At 42.2% G+C, this 19,848-nt stretch overlaps 1 protein-coding gene across 2 annotated transcripts in view; it reads left to right on the plus strand.

Annotated features, from left to right (window-relative positions):
• The window catches only part of LOC143765443 (protein MTSS 1-like), a 159,593-nt gene that overhangs the window by 51,048 nt on the left and 88,697 nt on the right, over positions 1-19,848 (plus strand). For both annotated transcript variants that reach the window (XM_077252111.1, XM_077252110.1), the window contains exon 2: positions 3,146-3,207. In XM_077252111.1, the coding sequence (XP_077108226.1) occupies positions 3,146-3,207 (62 nt within the window). The remainder of the gene's footprint in view (positions 1-3,145; positions 3,208-19,848) is intronic.

Raw genomic sequence — 19,848 nt, forward strand, 5'->3', positions numbered from 1 at the left:
GCCATTCTTCTTTGCAGATCCTCTCCAGTTCTGTCATTGGTGGACAGTCATTTTCAGGTCTCTCCAGAGATGCTCAAGTTGGGTTTAGGCCAGGGCTCTGGCTGGGCCAGTCAAGAATGGTAACAGAGTTGTTCTGAAGCCACTCCTTTGTTATTTTAGCTGTGTGCTTAGGGTAATTGTCTTGTTAGAAGGTGAACCTTCGGCCAAGTCTAAGATCCAGAGCACTCTGGAAGAGGTTTTCATCCAGGATATCTCTGTAATTTGCCGCATTTATGTTTCCTTCAGTGACAACCAGTCGTCCTGTCCCTGCAGCTGAAAAACACCCCCATAACATGATGCTGCCACCACCATGTTTCACTGTTGGGATTGTATTGGACAGGTGATGAGCAGTGCCTGGTTTTCTCCACACATACCGCTTAGAATTATCACCTAAAAGGTCTATCTTCGTCTCATCAGACCAGACAATCTTATTTCTCATAGTGTGGGAGTCCTTCATGTGTTTTTTAGCAAACTTTATGCTGGCTTTCATATGCCTTTCAGGCTTCCTTCTGGCCACTCTGCCATAAAACCCCGACTGGTGGAGGGCTGCAGTGATAGTTGACTTTGTGGAACTTTCTCCCATCTCCCTACTGCATCTCTGGAGCTCAGCCACAGTGATCTTGCGGTTCTTCTTTACCTCTCTTACCAAGGCTCTTCTCCCACGATTGCTCAGTTTGGCTGGATGGCCAGGTCTAGGAAGACTTCTGGTGGTCCCAAACTTCTTCCATTTAAGGATTATGGAGGCCACTGTGCTCTTAGGAACCTTTAGTACTGCAGAAATTCTTTTGTAACCTTGGCCAGAACTGTGCCTTGCCACAATTCTGTCTCTGAGCTCCTTGGCTAGATCCTTTTACCTCATGAGTCTCATTTGGTCTGACATGCACTGTGAGCTGTGAGGTCTTATATAGACAGGTGTGTGCCTTTCCAAATCAAGTCCTATCAGTTTATTTATAGACAGCTGGACTCCAATGAAGGAGTAGAACCATCTCAAAGAGGATCATAAGGAAATGGACAGCATGTGACTTAAACATTTGTGTCTGAGCAAAGGGTCAGAATACTTATGACCATGTGATATTTCAGTTTTTCTTTTTTAATAAATATGCAAAAAACTTTACATATCTGTTTCTTTTCAGTCAAGATGGGGTGCAGAGTGTACATTAATGAGAAAAAAATGAACTTTTTGAATTTACCAAATGGCTGCAATGAAACAAAGAGTGAAAAATTTAAAGGGGTCTGAATACTTTCCGTGCCCACTATACATGGACCCCTCATCCCCATCCTGGTACGCTTGGTCCCCTCATCACCATCCTGGTATGCATGGTCTCCTCCATCCCCTTTCTTGTATGCATGGTCCCCTCCATCCCCTTTCTGGTATGCATGGTCCCCTCCATCCCCATTATGGTATGCATGATCCCCTCCATCCCCATTCTGGTATGCATGGTCCCCTCCATCCCCTTTCTGGTATGCATGGTCCCCTCCATCCCCTTTCTGGTATGCATGGTCCCCTCCATCCCCATTCTGGTATGCATGGTCTCCATCCCCATCCTGGTATGCATGGTCCCCACCATCCCCATCCCGGTATGCATGGTCCCCTCCATCCCCATTCTGGTATGCATGGTCCCCTCCATCCCCATTCTGGTATGCATGGTCCCCTCATCCCCATTCTGGTATGCATGGTCCCCTCATCCCCATTCTGGTATGCATGGTCTCCTCCATCCCCATCCTGGTATGCATGGTCCCCTCCATCCTCCATTATGGTTAGCATGGTACCCTCCATCCTCATCCTGGTATGTATGGTCCCCTCATCCCTATCGTGGTATGCATTGCTCCCTCATCCCTATCCTGGCCTTATACATACATAAAGCAAACCTGTCAGAAGACTTTTACTAAGTAAACTACAGGAATTGTCATGTTGGGGGTGGAGAAATCGTCTTGTAGTTCTTGTGTAATCAGTGTTATAATTTTTCGGTTAATGATATGCCCGTGCTCTGGGCCTGCACTGTAGGCAGAGTCTTATCTTCCTGCTCTAAGCAAGAGAAACAAAGGAAAGACCTGCCCACAGGCCGCCCCGAAGCGCAGTCTGTCTGTCTCTGTGATGAGGAACATGTTTGTGCTTCGGGCCAGCCTGTGTGTGCTTCAGTCTAGGGTGCCTACCTCTGTGGTCAGGTAGGGCATCCTCTAGGGAAAGCATCAGGTGTCTTCATTGCCCTGTATCCTGAGCTACTCAGTCCTGTACTTTATTTGGCATAATAGTGTATAACAAAACCACTCAGGCCAACATTATTTGAATATTTTCTGATTATCCCGAAGTTTATCTTTTATTGGGTGGAACATATTGATTAGCCAGACCTTGGTTATATTCCTTGCCTCATTATTGTTTTTTTGCTAGTTGATGTGCCAATCTAACCTTAAAACCCATTTGTTCTTCATTTTCAAGTTGTTTTCACTTGATTTTTTTTTCAGATGATTGTATTTGACAGACAATCGTCAGATCAGTTTTCTAGCTGATACAGATTTCAATCAGACCAATTGGTCATTTACATACTCCAATTAAAGTTGATTTTCATCTTTTAGGCAGAAATTGATGAAATATCTGTACCCATAAAGACACCGTAAAAATGCTGTCATACACTGATGATAGAATTGAAAGCCGCACTGCTGAACGACCTTCCACCCACAGTGAGCTGAGGTATCCGACCAGTGGCCGGTGCCAGATAAGGGTCTCTTCTCACCTAAATGTTTAGCCCCATTTACATGGATCAATCAGCAGTTTATGTGACTGACAAATGTCTTGTGTGGCCTTTCATATATACGGTATTACATTATCGTTGCCAACACATGCCTGTTTACAAAAAAAAAAAACACTTGTATGCCTGGTCATTGCCCGAGTGAAAGGGCCTAAATATCCCAATAAGGAAAAAATATCAAATGGAGTTTGCATGTTTTCCCCACACTCCAAAGACATACAGATAGGGAAATTAGATTGTGAGCCCCAATGGGGACAGTGATAATGTCTGTAAAGCTCTGTGGAATTAAGATACGTTATACATGCCTTCAGATGTTTGGTGTCACCTTGAATGTTTATATACCTATATTTGTTTTTTAGGCCAGTTATCCGACATGGGAAGACTTCATCAGCAAAGCTATAAAGTTACAGTCGCAGCTAAGGTGAGCATGGTATTTGCAGTTGTGCTCTAATGTTCAATGTCTATGGAAAATGAGATGTATTACTTTTATTTTTTTTGTATTTTTAGATGTGCAGTTTATTTAGTGAGTGATGAGCTACTAATAAATTCTAGGAATGGATATGCAGCGCACATAAAGTTGTGTTACAGGCATCACGCCGACTGTTTAGGAAGTAATCATCTTTTATAACACCATCATTATAGCGCCACCCTGCTATAAAAGGCGGCTTGAGGTGTGCGGTTAGGTTAGTTCTTATGTTATGGAGAATGACCATAGCAACTGAGGTCAAAGATGATGCAAGAACGTCAGCGTGAGGGACCTCGTCACAGATTAAAAATTAACGCTTTCCTCTTGTCCTGCCAAGAGCCGTTTTCATATTATTGACCAATCCTTTCTCCGACTTAAATCTAGAATATAACGAGCGTTTATTCCCTCTTCAATTCCGACCTCGAGTTTATTAAATCTAAACCAATAAAAAGTTTGAAATAGTCGTAAACAAAAATATTTCCCATAAAAATTAACAAGCCTTCAAATTAACATACAAATTTATTACTAATGCCAACATACATGAAAATTCTTATAAAATATTTTCAACATGACACTCGGACTCCACGAAGATGTAAAGCAATTTATCCAGAGATTGTGGATGTAGAAGTAATATTATGCTAATTTTTTGGACGCGTTCAAAGAAAAAAACCTTTATGGAAAAAGATATACGATTTCCAAAATAAATTGGGTAAACAAAAAAATGTCCCCTCAACTTTCGATCTTCTCTCTAGAAGCAGACTCCCTTCCTAGAGAAATCAAACAAATCTCTTTCCATATTTTTGCGTTGCCAATGACTCATCAGAACAAAGTGTAAAAATTATTCCCACTATTAATTAAATAACTGATAAAATCACATCACAACATGTTTGAACAAGCATTAGCTCTTAAAGACCATTCTCTCCCCAAATCTGAACCCAAATGGTCTACATGGAATGCATCCTTTTCTTCCATCGTGGAGTCCAATTTGTATGACATGTCTTGATTGTCAGACGGCAAAAATGTATAAATATAGAACTTTGATTTCACAATTGTATTATACTTTGTATCTTGACTGTGTTAATACTTTCTCATTTGTCTGTATCCCCCCACTACCTTCATCATCCTTTCCAATCTTTTCCATAGTTTAATCTTTCCTTACCCTTCTTTATCTTTTGCATCTATAGCAATTCCCCTTCACTTTTTCCATCCTATTTCTTTTCCTCTTCCTTCACCTTTGCCATTTTCCCTTTTCCTTTTGATTCTTTTTACATTTCCCCTTTCTTAACCCCCTCACATAATTTTCCTCATTTTTCCCTTCATTCCTTTCCTTTTCCCGTTCTTACCTTTTTCCTTTTATCCCTCTTTCTTTCCTAATCTTCCCCTTTAGGACGGTTTGGAGACTTGTAATTTCTTTGTTCTACTCAAAATGTTACTATTAATTCTATGTATATTGTGCTACATCTTTTACCTATTTTTTATTTGTCTCCCCTTCCTACTGTTAAATTTTTTCCCCTAATAAAAAAAATAACCGTATATACCCGAGTATAAGCCGACCCCCATAATTTTGCCACAAAAAACTGGGAAAACTTAATGACTCGAGTATGAGCCTAGGGTGGAAAATGCAGCAGCTACTAGTAAATGTCAAAAGTAAAAATAGATACCAATAAAAGTAAAATTAATTGAGACATCAGTAGGTTAAGTGTTTTTGAATATCCATATTGAATCAGGAGCCCCATATAATGCACCATAAAGTTTATGATGGCCCCATAAGATGCTCCATATTAAAATATGCCCCATATAATCCTGCATAAAGGTTAATAATGGCCCCATAAGATGCTCCATAGACACATTTGCCCAATATAATGCTGCACAAATGTTGATTCTGGCCCCATAAGATGCTCCATAAAGATGTTTACCCCATATAGTGCTGCACAAACCTTGATTATGGCCCCATAAGATACTCCATACAGACACTTGCCCCATATAATGCTCCACAAACGTTAATTATGGCCCCATAAGATGCTCCATACAGACACTTGCCCCATATAGTACTGCACAAACGTTGATTATGGCCCCATACAGACACTTGCCCCATATAGTGCTGCACAAACGTTATGGCCCCATAAGATGCTCCATACAGACACTTGCCCCATTTGCTGTTGCTGCGATAAAAAACAATCACATACTCAGCTCTCCGTCGCTGAGGCCCCCGGCACTTTCAATATTCACCTGACTTTGTTCCGGTGCCGCTCCATCTTCAGCGTCTTCTGCACTGACGTTCAGGCAGAGGGCGCGCACTAACCACGTCATCGCGCCCTCTGACCTGAGCGTCCCTGCAGAGGACGCTGAAGACGGAGCGGCGCCGGAAAGGGGACCAGGTGAATATCGTGCAGCGCTCCCCTTCCCGTTATACTCACCTGCTCCTGGCGCGGTGCAGTCCCTGCATCCCTGGTGCTGCAGCTTCTTCCTGTATTGAGCGGTCAATGTTACTCTCATTACAGTAATGAATATGCGGCTCCACCCCTATGGGAGGTGGAGCCGCATATTCATTACTGTAATGAGCGGTACCATGTGACCGCTCAGTACAGGAAGAAGCTGCAGCGCCGGGGAAGCAGGGACCTGCAGCGACCGCGCCAGGAGCAGTTGAGTATAATTAGACAGCCCCCGCTCCCCCTTCCCTGCCGACCCCTGGATATGACTCGAGTATAAGCCGAGAGGGGGACTTTCAGCCCCCCCAAAAAAAGGGCTAAAAATCTCGGCTTATACTCGAGTATATACGGTATTTAAACAGAAAAAATTACCTCTCTGAAGGTCCGGGAACTTCTTGTTTATATCTAGCGACTTCTTGGACATAACCACACAGTGTGATATGCTTATCTCTTCTTAAAATGTCAGACTGTTCTTTCTATATATACTTGTCTTGATAGCGATTAAAGGGCACTTGTCACCCCGTTTTTTCCGTATGAGATAAAAATACTGTTAAATAGGGCCTGAGCTGTGCATTACAACAGTGTATTTTGTGGACCCCGATTCCCCACCTATGCTGCCAATATACGTTACCAAAGTAGCCGTTTTCGCCTGTCAATCAGGCTGTAAAGTAAGCTGCGGAGACACCATCACGTGTTTCTCAACGCAAGCAATGAATAGCCAGGCCTTTCTCCGGGAAGGAACAACCACGGGAAGGGCAGCATCCAATAAAGGAGAATATCCAATAAAGGAAGACCACCTATGCCAAGCATGGTATCCATCCACAAACAGCTGTTTCGGGGTTTTTGCCCCTCATCAGTGTGGAGTAGGAAACTGGCCATTAGGAGCAGTGCCTGGTGAAAGGCTATGAAGGAACAGATGAATGACCTCGGGGAGACTAAAACATGGGGGCAGTGTTCTGGATCACTGCGTTGAGAAACACGTGATGGTGTCTCCGCAGTGTTGGATGTTTTGGTCTCCCCGAGGTCATTCATCTGTTCCTTCATAGCCTTTCACCAGGCACTGCTCCTAATAGCCAGTTTCCTACTCCACACTGATGAGGGGCAAAAACCCCGAAACAGCTGTTTGTGGATGGATACCATGCTTGGCATAGGTGGTCTTCCTTTATTGGATATTCTCCTTTATTGGATGCTGCCCTTCCCGTGGTTGTTCCTTCCCGGAGAAAGGCCTGGCTATTCATTGCTTGCGTTGAGAAACACGTGATGGTGTCTCCGCAGCTTACTTTACATGCGTTTGCATATTTCCCATAAGGGATGGGGGGGCAGTGTTCTGGATCACTGCGTTGAGAAACACGTGATGGTGTCTCCGCAGTGTTGGATGTTTTGGTCTCCCCGAGGTCATTCATCTGTTCCTTCATTGTCAATCAGGCTGGTCTGGTCAAAAGGGCGTGGTGTCTTCCCCCAGATCTTGCTTAGTTTTCCGTTGGTGGCGTAGTGGTGTGCGCATGTCCAAGGTCCCGAATCCACTGCACAGGGGAGTGAAAAGAGCGCGATGTGTGCTATTTCATTGGTGATCGGTGGGGGCGGCCATCTTCCTTTGGCCGCGCGTGCGCAGAAGCGGCGCTCTGCTGGCCGCGGCTTCAGGAAAATGGCCGCGGGATGCCGCGCGTGCGCAGATGGAGATCGCGGCGGCCATTTTCCTGAAGCCGAGATGCGAATTCTGCTTCAGGAAAATGGCCGCCGCGATCTCCATCTGCGCACGCGCGGCATCCCGCGGCCATTTTCCTGAAGCCGCGGGCAGCAGAGCGCCGCTTCTGCGCACGCGCGGCCACAGGAAGATGGCCGCCCCCACCGATCACCAATGAAATAGCACACATCGCGCTCTTTTCACTCCCCTGTGCAGTGGATTCTGGACTTGGGCATGCGCACACCACTACGCCACCAACGGAAAACTAAGCAAGATCTGGGGGAAGACACCACGCCCTTTTGACCAGACCAGCCTGATTGACAGGCGAAAACGGCTACTTTGGTAATGTATTTTGGCAGCATAGGAGGGGAATCGGGTCCACAAAATACACTGTTGTAATGCACAGCTCAGGCCCTATTTAACAGTATTTTTATCTCATACGGAAAAAACGGGGTGACAGGTGCCCTTTAATAAAGAACATGTTACAGTAGATCAGAATTGTTGGGACTTTCTGCTGAAGCAGGTGTGAAGAACTGTTGAAGTCTGTACCTGGTAAATGCAGTTTTTGCATATAAGACTTGTTTATTCATTCATCAAGTAATTTGCAACTTGAAGTTTTAGAATAATCCAAAATTTAGTATGCATTATTTAAGTGTTGTACACCCCTTTTATAAAAACAGAACAAAACAAAAAAACTGGGTCCAATGTGATCTATAAATTGATGCAGTACTCCTCCCATCAAAGTTTTTATCCTCTTATTATATTGCAATCATCATATTATATACCACTGTGTACTTACAATTTCTCATTTTCCCTTTCTTGTCCCTGCATTTTTCATTCTCCTCTTCAACTCCTGGCTGAGCTGCTCCCTCTACCAGGGACTTTTGCAGTGAGTTATGACTCATACAGGAAAAATTGACCTCTTGTTTCTACATAGAGTTTAGAAAGATACTGCTAGTCAGTTATTAATCACATGATGTCATAGATCTAAAGGAATAGAAGTTAGCTGGGTAGAAAGGCAAAATGAACAATTGTAAGTACACAGTGCTATATAATATGATGACTGCAATATAATAAGAGGATGAAAATGTTGATGGGAAGAGTGCTTCTTTAATTAACACTGCAACTAAGTACAGAGACAGACAGGGGACATGGACAGCACTACAGTGGAGTGACTGGGGACAGATAGGTTAGTGTAATTTTTTCCTCTTTTGGACCTGGGCCAGTAAAAAAAAAAAATGCATTTTGTAGGGTGATTAATTTCATCATTCTATAAATAAACTATAAAGTTATATTTTCTATTAATGGGGCTTCATGGATTAGGGGTTAACTCCCCAATTGCCAAGGGTCTGACTGCCGGGTTCTCGCTGATCTTGAGAATTGGGGCTCTGAATTGCCCTGTGTGATTAGAGATTGATCATGCTCACTGCCGCTCCTTTCATTCTTATGGGCGTTCTGAAGAGCATCTGAGCGCTGTGCTTTTGATCCATTAGCGCAGTGGACATCAGAATTTGTTGAAGCATGGCATGCTCATGTGGCCCACACCTTACATACACCTAAGTGCCTGCATGCAGTGTTACCCTGTAGCAGGCCATAAAGCTCAATACATTCTTGATATATAAATATCATATGCATGTAAGACAAAGATCTCAAAATATATGTGGGAGAAAAAAGTAATACACCAGAAAAGATCTTGTCTTCCATTTACCCTGACTCAGGCATTCCAGGGATCCGAACCTGGCTATTTTCTGCTCGTTTTCTCTCTGATGTATAGTTAGGCTCCCTAATTAGACCAGTGGTCAGCCAGTAAAAGGCAGGGAATTCCTGTGACACTGGAATTATGGTTTGTTTGACTCCATGTAGCCGATCGACAAAACTAATGTTTTGTCTTGGGAAACAAAAAAGTAAAAGTCTCTGTATCACTTAGTGTATATTTTTACTGTAAGGTCTTTTTTGGGGGGGTCTATTTTTTGGTCATATTCTGTTTCTGTCATTTCCTTTGAGTAGATGAAAACTTTCGTATTTCGCCAGGTATCAGAACAGTGGTTGTCATACTGTGTTGTATACAGTGGATATAAAAAGTCTACACACCCTTGGTTTGTCATGTATAAAACTCATACCAAGCAGAGTCATTTCAGAAGTTTTTCCACCTTCAGGCTTCGCTCCAGCGATGAGTGTTTCGTTTTTTTATGTTGCAGCATTTCTGCACCGATCAGGTAAAATAGGTTACTTGTGTTTTTTTTCATTGTTTTCAAGTGTTTTTGTTTTTTTTTTGCATTGTTTTTTATCTTGTTTTTGACACTGCAGTTTTAGTCTATTTTTGGTTTGTCATGTTTTAGATGAAGCTGCTTTTCTTTTATATACTTCCTGGCATTTTGGCTTTGACAAAACTCTTGACAGTTATACCTGGCTACAATTGTTTTTACTATGTTTCCACCACAGGAATGCATTAAAATGCATTTAAATTTTTGCCTGTGGATTTCCACATCTAATGCAATTCTGTGGAAAAAAAATCCACTTGGAGAACTCTTCTTACCCACAAGAGAAATTTACATATTGCAGATTTCAAAGGTCAGTTTACACAGTGTAAAAGCAAAACCTAGTGGACATGCGATTTCTATAAATTCCATCCACTTTGCTGGAACTGTAAGAGGCTGCGTGTTTTGTTCAGCAAAAATACACAGCGTCACAAACTCATTGTGGCAACTTACCTAAGGCCTAATGCCTACCAGAGAGAGTGAATCCCTACAACAGTCATTAAGAAGTAGCTAAAATTTGGCTCAACAGTGACATTACCTACAACTGAATGTCCCTCAAAAATTGATGAAAAGACCAGAAGAAAAGGCTGACAGGAGGCCTATAGCAACATTAAATGATTTGCAGAAATTTCTGACGTTTATATTCTTCATTTGTTCGGCATAAACCTTTACTTATACACATAAACATCCAAGCCCAGTTGTGTTTTGTCAAAAGCATGTTATGGATTGATGAGACAAATGTTGAACTTTTTGGCCATAATTCTAAAAGGTATGTTTGGCACAATACCAAAATAACATCATACCAATAGTGAAGCATGATGGAGGCACCATTTTATGCTTTGGGGCTGTTTTTTGGCACCTGCAACTGGAGCTTTTAGTCAAAGTGAATTATGAACAGTTCCAAATATCAGACAATTTTGTAACAAAACCTTTTAGGCCTCCGCAAAAAAGATAAAGAGGAATTTCACCTTTCATCAGGACAACGACCCTAAGCATACCTTCAAATAAAAAAAGAATGGCTTTCCAAGAAAAAAGTTTTTGATTAGCTCAGCCAGAGCCCAGTCCTGAATCCAACTGAAAATTTGTGCGTCTACAAACCTAGCATTTTAGCAGTGTTTTGTAGACTGTTTGTATCCACTATATAATAGTTCTCCATGGGTTCATTAGACTAGTCAGAGAACATATACTTGTATTGATTTTTAATTTCTGCAAAGTCTATGCAGCAAAGCCGGCTATAGATGTACTGTAATGTAAGGAGAGACCCTCTGTGACCTTTATAAACATGGTTGCTGGCATCCCTAGTGGTCAGCCAGTCAGTTGTTCCCAGTACAGCAGAGATATGTAGTGTTGCACTGTGCCAACTGAAATTGCCTGACAACTTTGTAATAGAATGTTCACACATAGTTACTTTGCTTAATTTTTGTCCTCGTTTTTTTTAATCACTGGAAAACTGCTCTGGTATTTCTATGCTTAAATGGGTTCTCCTAAATTAACAAGTTTATCCTCATCCATATGATGGGGGATAACTTGCTGAGACTTTTGGTCTGACTGTTGGGAGCCCAGGGAATCTCGAGAGCAGATCTCTAATAGAGAGGAGTTGTGCATGTATGGCCTCCGCTCTAATCAAGACATTGTTTTACATAGTCCTGTTTTCGGAATCACTCAAGGTTCTATCAGTCAGAAAGTTATTCACTATCCGGTGGATGAGGATTAATTGTGATTTGGGAAATGGGCTATACTGACATCAATGACAATATTTCTGAGGATATTTAGGCACTACCCCCCAATCTGACCCTTTCTCACCTGGTTGGAATCCCCATCCCTCCTAATAACGACCCCTGGGTTGCCTTGAAATACCCACTTTAGGCTTGGTTTATATACCCATTCCTTCTTTCTGCCAAAGTGTCACAGAACAGTTGACAATTATAAATTATGGTCGAGCAATTCTTTTTCTCCAAAAGAGGATACCATTGTATAATAGTGTGCCGAAGCCTTGCTCTTCAGTCTGTGTAAATAGCTACACCATACTTTTTCTGCACTTTAGTCCGCTGTAAAATGGTTAAAGTGCAGCTGTGGAGGCCACCGTACTTTGCATAATGCATGTGAGTTTAATTTAATATTTCCTGTTAACTCTGCCGCCAACATATTCTGCCATGCTTGAACACACATTGTAATGTTTTGTATCATTCATTGGGCTTATAGTCCTTCTTTATCGAAAGTACACACACTCTGGGACAATCTCTTACAAAAGTCAAATTACCGGTACTTACAATCTCTTACAAAGCGTAAAGGCACTATGCACATTAAGGTACCTTCACACGAAACGACTTTGTAACGATATCGCTAGCGATCCGTGACGTTGCAGCGTCCTCGCTAGCGATATTGTTTCGTTTGACACGCAGCAGCGATCAGGATCCTGCTGTGATGTCGCTGGTCGCTGAATAAAGTCCAGAACTTTATTTGGTCGTCCGATCGCCGTGTATCGTTGTGTTTGAAAGCAAAAGCAACGATACCAGCGAAGTTTTACACTGGTAACCAGGGTAAACATCGGGTTACCAAGCGCAGGGCCGCGCTTAGTAACCCGATGTTTACCCTGGTTACCAGCGTAAAAGTAAAAAAAACCAAACAGTACATACTCACCTGCGCGTCCCCCAGCGTCTGCTTCCTGACACTTACTGAGCGCCGGCCCGAAAGTGAAAGCACAGCGGTGACGTCACCGCTGTGCTGTTAGGGCCGGAGCTCAGTCAGTGTCAGGAAGCAGACGCTGGGGGACGCGCAGGTGAGTATGTACTGTTTGTTTTTTTTACTTTTACGCTGGTAACCAGGGTAAACATCGGGTTACTAAGCGCGGCCCTGCGCTTAGCAACCCAATGTTTACCCTGGTTACCCGGGGACCTCGGCATCATTGGTCGCTGGAGAGCGGTCTGTGTGACAGCTCCCCAGCGATCAAACAGCGACGCTGCAGCGATCGGCATCGTTGTCGCTATCGCTGCAGCGTCGCTTCGTGTGAAGGTACCTTTAGGCTAATGGCCGCCGAACCCGCTGTTATTAATTGGTTCAGCCAACAACCTAATGTGTATGGGAGCACAGGCCAACTGATGGTCGCGGGACATGTTGATTAAGCACGTCCGATTTCAGACTGCTGATCATATTATTCTCCTGGAGATAAACTGCCAGCCAACATGTCAGCTGGTGGTTTTCTCATAGAGAACCCTGGAGCTCCTGTGCATGGTAGAGTTGGCTGAAATGGTTGTCGGTCAAAGTATAGGCCAACAGCCATCTAATGTGTATGGCGACTTTAAGAAAAAAAACAAAAACTCCCTGCCTATGACAGTAAAACTTATTGTTCTAGATCCTGATTTCGTTGCTATGTAACAGTGCATTACTTTACATAAAATAAGTGTTATCAGCTGCAGCGTCATCTGAGCATTGGGGTATGTGCAGTCAGTAATCAGCAGCACTTTAGACGCAGCTCATGTCCGCTTTGTGCAAAGCGCTGCTGGCTTTTGAACGCAGATGAATCCTCTATGTTCACCGAACCATGCGGAATCACCGTGTCCAATACATTGTATGGGTGAAATTTATCTTGCGGAGACTCACATTTGCGCAAGATAAATAGACATGCTGCAGTCTGGAAAGACGCGTCGCATGTCCGTCTCTGCAGGTGATCTGCGGGCATTGGTGCATGCATAGTGGAAATGGGATTTCTTGAAATCCCATCCACTATGTTGTAACATTTGGACGCTGCAGGTTGTTCAACTCGCAGCATTTACTTACCGTGGGAATGTACCCGTAGAGTTCTGATGCGCCTGTGCTCATTAGTCTTCAATATTCATGAAAGTATCAGTGCAGAGTCGGAATAATCCACTTAAAAGGTTATTCTTAAAAGTTATAGAATAATTAACTTGCAAAGTGCCTGTAAAAATAAGCTACCGTACTTTGCAAATTGCTTGTAATATTTTTCCTCTTTATTAAAAACAGAGTGATTTTTAAATGTATTATTTACTGCTTGTTGTCTAGGTTACCCGCCACCACTGCAGTGTAACCGTGAGGGCCGATAATGCACATTATTTACAAGCTATTTCCAGCCAAGCAACTAAAGCTGGCTGCTATTGCTGGAGTGCACGCTTGCTGCCGAGACTGGCCAGCTTCGGTGCTATTGCTCTTCTCCAATGCCAGGCAATGGTACCAAGTTGCTGCTGGACCAAACTGTCAAACAGGAGCACATTTCCCTTACATCATGCTGGACCCCCACAGATGTTGGGGAGCACTGTGCTTCTCAGAAGACATAGTTGGACAAGCCCTCATAATACGTAAGGCAGATTTTTGTGATATACTGTAGTATAAGTTTTTCTTTGCGTTTCCTTTCTCAGCTTCCAATTATCTTTGGAAATAAATCAGCATAATCGATTATTAACGATTTGTAAAACAACTACGAGATTCTTGACCACATCCTCCCCAATCCATACTGTGACCAAAAGCTCAAACCTCCCAATGTATTCTCATTCATCACACTCAAGAGCGTGTTTTCTTACCATCCATATTTGCATGATGTTCGCGGCAGTGTGTGACAGCTGCTTTTTTACTTCCCTAAACCACTTTGTAGGCAGTAGAATACATTTTTAGACTCTGCTGCCCATAAATAAGTTATTTCAGAAGAATTATCAATGCGCAAATTTAAAAATGTATTATCTGCCCATAGCATCCAAAAGCTGTCTAAGAAATAAAGTAGAATGTGATTGGTTGGGTCATGCCATGGATTTTGATAAATCTCATCCATTGAATGTTTTGCTGTCGTGGCTAGAAATTTAATTTCCTTAATTTTAGTTGCCTTTGTGGCAACCAATGGACCTCGGCTACAGCTGCCTGTAAATATAAAATGAAAAATTACTAGATCTTAGCTCCACCCAGTAACAGGATCTCTTTTTAAAGGAAATTGGCATAAATCATATTAGCCAATACTCCCAGAAAAAGGGGAGAACTTCCAGACTTCAAAAAGCGTTGGCACATATCCTCGATGCGAACAAAACCTCCCTAAAATCTGCACACTACCTATTTTGTTACATTCCAACCTGTGTTTAAATATTTTTGTAATCATATCTGTGTATGATGAATCAGAACTAAATAGTCTAAGTTAGTGATGTTAAAAATTTCATAAATTAAATTTGTGGGATCAAATAACTAAAAATTGGCATATGCATATGTATTCATCCCTTTTTGATTTGAAGCCCCTAAAAATTTCTGATTCAAGCAATTACATTCATAAGTTGCATGCTTAGGCTACTTTCACACATACTGTTTCAGGCAGAATCCGGCTAATGTTGAAAAAAACGGATCCGTTGCAAATGGTGAAAAAACTGATGCAACGGATCCGTTTTTATTTTTAACATGGAGTTTACAGTGAGTTCCTTCCTGGAAAAGGAGAGAGAGAGGATTCATTGTTTCACATCTCCGTTTCATGCGTTTTTGGCTGGTTCCGTCACTGTGCGCTTTTTGCGCCGCACAAAAAGGCAATCCGGCGCTAATACAACTCTGAGAAAATTATGGATCCGGCGTAAAAAAAAAAAGGATCCTTTTTTTAAAAAAAACTTGCCGGATTATGCCTGAAACAAAAAACCTGATGTGTGAAAGTAGCCTTAGTCAAAGGAAGTCCACCTGTGTGCAACCTAAGCCCAGATTTTAATCCAGTTGAGAATCTGTAGTCAGACGTGAAGACTGCTGTTCACCAGAGGAAACTACCGTATGTATCTTGATGGAGCTGGAGCAGTTCTGCCTTGAGGAAAAAGTCCCAGTGACAAGATGTGGAAAGCTCATAGAGACTTATCCAAAGCGACTTTCAGCTGTAATTGCAACAAAAGGAGGCTCTCCAAAGTACTGACTTTAGGTGGGTTACTAGTTATGCATACTGACGTTTTTCAGTTATTTTGTCCGGTTTGTTGTTTGCTTCACAGTTAAAAGAAAAACAAATGTTCTTTACATGAACTGATGCAAACCCTAAAAAAACAACAACAACAGTGAAATGTCAGGTTGTGAGGTAGAAAAACACAAAAAATACCAGATGGGGTGGGGGGGGGGTACTTTCACAAGTTACTTCAGCATTATTTCACAAAGCTTCAGCATTGCAAATATCAACACCGCCGGTGACTGTTTTCTGAATTTGATAAAGCTTTTTTTTGTTTAGAACATATTTGTTACTTTAGTCTATACTTCAGTCCACTTAAGTAAAACCAGTTTAACTTTTGAATACAAGATCATTTGGTACCAGTGTTGGTGCGAAGCATTGTTTTCCCATTTTCCTAAATGTTTACAAAGCAGCGTCCCTATAATACTAATGGTTTAACAAGGTTAGCAGTGTTTTTTTGGACACAGGCACTGTATTAAGTGGGTCAGGCGGAAAGTCATTCACCGTCCGCCAAAACAAGAATCCCATGACAGCCCACTGCCTTCAGCGTCTTGACTAGTATTAGATCAGAGATGGAAAAACGATTAGAGACCTTGCAAAATAGTTATGTTTTTTTAAGAGTTTTTGACCACATTTTCTTTGAATCTCAAAAAGAATGAAATATAGAAATCTATTACATATAGAAATCTATTTTTACATTACAATGTAGACTTGTCGAGTTGGCCTGGTGATTTACGGTAATCGATGTTTCAAGAAAGAAGGCATTCTCTTATTATAGATATCCGTGTTCATTTTCTTAAAGTTCTAGGAACGGCATTAAGACATTGTAGACATCTACATTATTCTACAAGATTTCCTTTAATCCCAGGCCATGACCAGGCCAAATTCTACAATTCTAACCACTGTCACTTTGAGGTAATAACTGTGGAGCGCTTCAAAGGAGCCCAATGATTCTGAGTTTTTTTCATGACATATTGTACTTCATGAAAGTGGTAAGATTTCTTCGATATGACTTGCGCTAAATTGTGAAAAAAATGGAGATTTGGCAAAAATTTGGACCACATCACATTTGAAGTGACGTTAAAGCTTCTATATGACAGAAAACACCTAAAAGTGACACCGTTCTAAAAAAAACTGCACCCTTCAAGTTGCTCAAAGCCACATTCAAGATGTTATTAATCCTTAAAGTCCTTCACAGGAACTGAAGCAATATGGAAGATTTAGAATTTTAACTTTTTTTCACTAAAAGTTTACTTTAGACCCACATTTTTTTTTTTACTTTAACAAGGGTAACAGGTAAAAATGGATCTCAAAATTCGTAGTGCAATTTCTCCTGAACATACCCATACCCTATATGTGGAGCAAAGCCACTGTTTTACTTTTTGAACGCAGAGTTAGGGTACCGTTACACTAAACGATTTACCAACGATCACGACCAGCGATACGACCTGGCCATGATCGTTGGTAAGTCGTTGTGTGGTCGCTGGGGAGCTGTCACACAGACAGCTCTCCAGCGACCAATGATGCCGAAGTCCCCGGGTAACCAGGGTAAACATCGGGTTACTAAGCGCAGGGCCGCGCTTAGTAACCCGATGTTTACCCTGGTTACCATCGTAAATGTAAAAAAACAAACCGTACATACTCACATTCCGTGTCCGTCAGGTCCCTCGCCGTCTGCTTCCCGCACGCTGCAGGTTAGATGCTGCATACATCTGCATCGTCCAGATGTTACAGCATAATGGATGGGATTTCAAGAAATCCCATGCCCACTATGCATGCACCAATGCCTGCAGCTTACCTGCGGAGACCGCAGCATGTCAATTTATCTTCCGGAGACGCGAGTCTTCGCAAGATTAATGTCACCCATAAAAAAAAGTTCAAATTAAAAATAAATTTTATTTATTTAAACTGGATGGACGTGCTGGAAATGCCACTTCTCCTTCATCACCCATATAATGCATTGGACGTGGTGATTCCGAATGGTTCATTGAACACATGCGGAATCATCTGTGTTCAAAAGCTGGCAGCACTTTGGATGCAGCGGACATGTGCTGCATGCAAAGCGCTGCCTGTTACTAACACATACTCTGAAAAGCCGGGGTCATCTCGGGGAGGATACGGTTCATTTTCACTGTAATGCAAGAATTTGTGGATGGTCTCAAAGCGTTTACGAGTCATGGCTATTCGGAACAGTGGAGTGTTATACAAGATGTCAACACTCAAATATTGCCGAAGCTTTGGCTTTTTCACTACATGTGAAGAACCAGGCCCCAAAACGTCATCATTTCTACTGCGTCTACAGGAGTCCAGTTAGAAAATGAGGGAGAGCGGTTTTGTGACCAAAATTGCTGGGCTTACAAATTTGTCTGAGCCACCATGAAGTTTACAAAATCCTCAGAGAACAAGACTTTGAAAAAGTCTATTTCTGTGAAGCCGGTAGTGTCAAATTTGATTGTGCCACAAAATCAGGAATCATAAACTTGGAGGGGTGTAAGGTCCTTACAGGGTCAGTGGGCGTTGGTTCAGTTTCTGCCCTGGAGTGTATGCGTGGCGGTCCAGTATCACTAGAGGAAGAGGAGGATGAAGAATCAAGGAAGGTGGCATCCTCTCCCTCACAGTCTCTGTCCAAGTCAAGGACAGCATGCCTCCTCCACTGAATACTGGGTTTGGGACGAGCAGAACAACATTCTTCACATACGCGGTGTGTACCAAATTTTATTCAGGTGTGTGAGTGTTTGGTGTAAACCTTTTTTTTTTTCATTTAGAAGAAAAAAAAAAAAGTACAACCGTAGGTTGATCACTGATGCGAGTCCTTGATCAGCGCTCGATGGTTGTCCAACAGATGCACAGATGTGATTCTTTTTCTGTGCTGACACTAACACTAACTCGGTTCAGTAAAAAATATTGTGGTAGACGGTTACTACAGTATGTTTTTACTGTTCCTAATCTAATCCTATCAACTAATCTAATTTTTTTTCTTATTTCATAGACAAAAAAACAAACATAGGTTGATCACTGATATATGTCAGTGATCAGTGTTCGGCTGCACTACGGACTCACAGATGTGATTCTTTTTCCACTTTGACACTCAGTTCAGTAAAAAATACCGTAGTAGACGATTAATACGGTATATTTTTACTGTCCCTAATCTATTTCTATCAACTAAATGATTTTTCACTTCATTCTTTTTGTCATCATTGATCGCATCAATAAAAGCTGGCACTGGTGATCCAAGCGTTGCTATACACCAGCCTATGATCGGTGCTCTTACAGCACCGATTGGAGGCTGGTTAATCTGCCTGAAACACTGATAAATGCTGTGATTGGCTGTTCAGATTGGGGAGCCAGTCCCCCGGATGAAGACTCTTGGGTCCCTGCTGCTGCTTTTTTTTGTGCTTTTTTTTTTTTTTTTTTTTGCTGTGTTTTTGGCATGCTAGATTTGTCTCCTGTGCATGCTAATAAAGTTTAGTGCAAAAAAAGCCCTATTTTACATAATCGGGTTTTGGCACAGCAAAATCTGATACCTGGATTTTTGCTGCTGATGATCAGCGTTTTTTGACCGCCCATTCATGCGAATGGATGAAAAAACGCTGAAAAAAGCATGAAAGAAGTTGCTCTATTGTGCAAGAAACTATGCAAAGTACAAGACACTGTTGACAAAAAAGACAAGGTGTGTGCATGAGATTTCTGCAATCTCATAGGCATAGCTGGTACTGTAAAACGCAGCTGAAAATTTGCATAAAAACATTACAAAAAGCTGAAAAAAGCCTAGTGTGAACTTACCCTTAAAGAGTTTGTCCATACAAATAGATCTAGTACCTATTTTAGATCGTCCTACACCTAAGCCCGCTGACTCAGAGATTTCCTGTCCACTTCAGCAGCGCACCAGGGACCGACCACCTGCCCCCCCCCCCATGTAATTCCACGTCCACCTATCTCAAGATGTCAGAATTTCACGCCTGCTCCTTGGTACCTGGCCCAAGCCCTAGGTGCCAGACTTTACCGGAATGTTAATCAGGGATGTCTTTATGGCCTCCCACTGCCTTAAACGATTGGCCCATGCTGTCCCTAGCAGCCCACTGCAGCTGAACTTGACACAGCACTTCCCTAACCACACACTATTGGGAAGTGCCCCCTTTTTGTCAACATTAGTTCCCACCCTCTGGGCTAGTTTGATCATTAACTATTTTCTATCCTGTAGACTAATCCTATTCTTATCCTATATCCTATGCTGTTGCTTAATCACAGCATACTTTTGCTATATCCAAGCTAATCCTATGCTTACTCTGCACTATACACTACTCACATTGCACATTAACACTT

This window comes from Ranitomeya variabilis, chromosome 4 (assembly GCF_051348905.1).
Source record: "Ranitomeya variabilis isolate aRanVar5 chromosome 4, aRanVar5.hap1, whole genome shotgun sequence".
In the NCBI taxonomy this organism is placed as follows: domain Eukaryota; kingdom Metazoa; phylum Chordata; class Amphibia; order Anura; family Dendrobatidae; genus Ranitomeya; species Ranitomeya variabilis.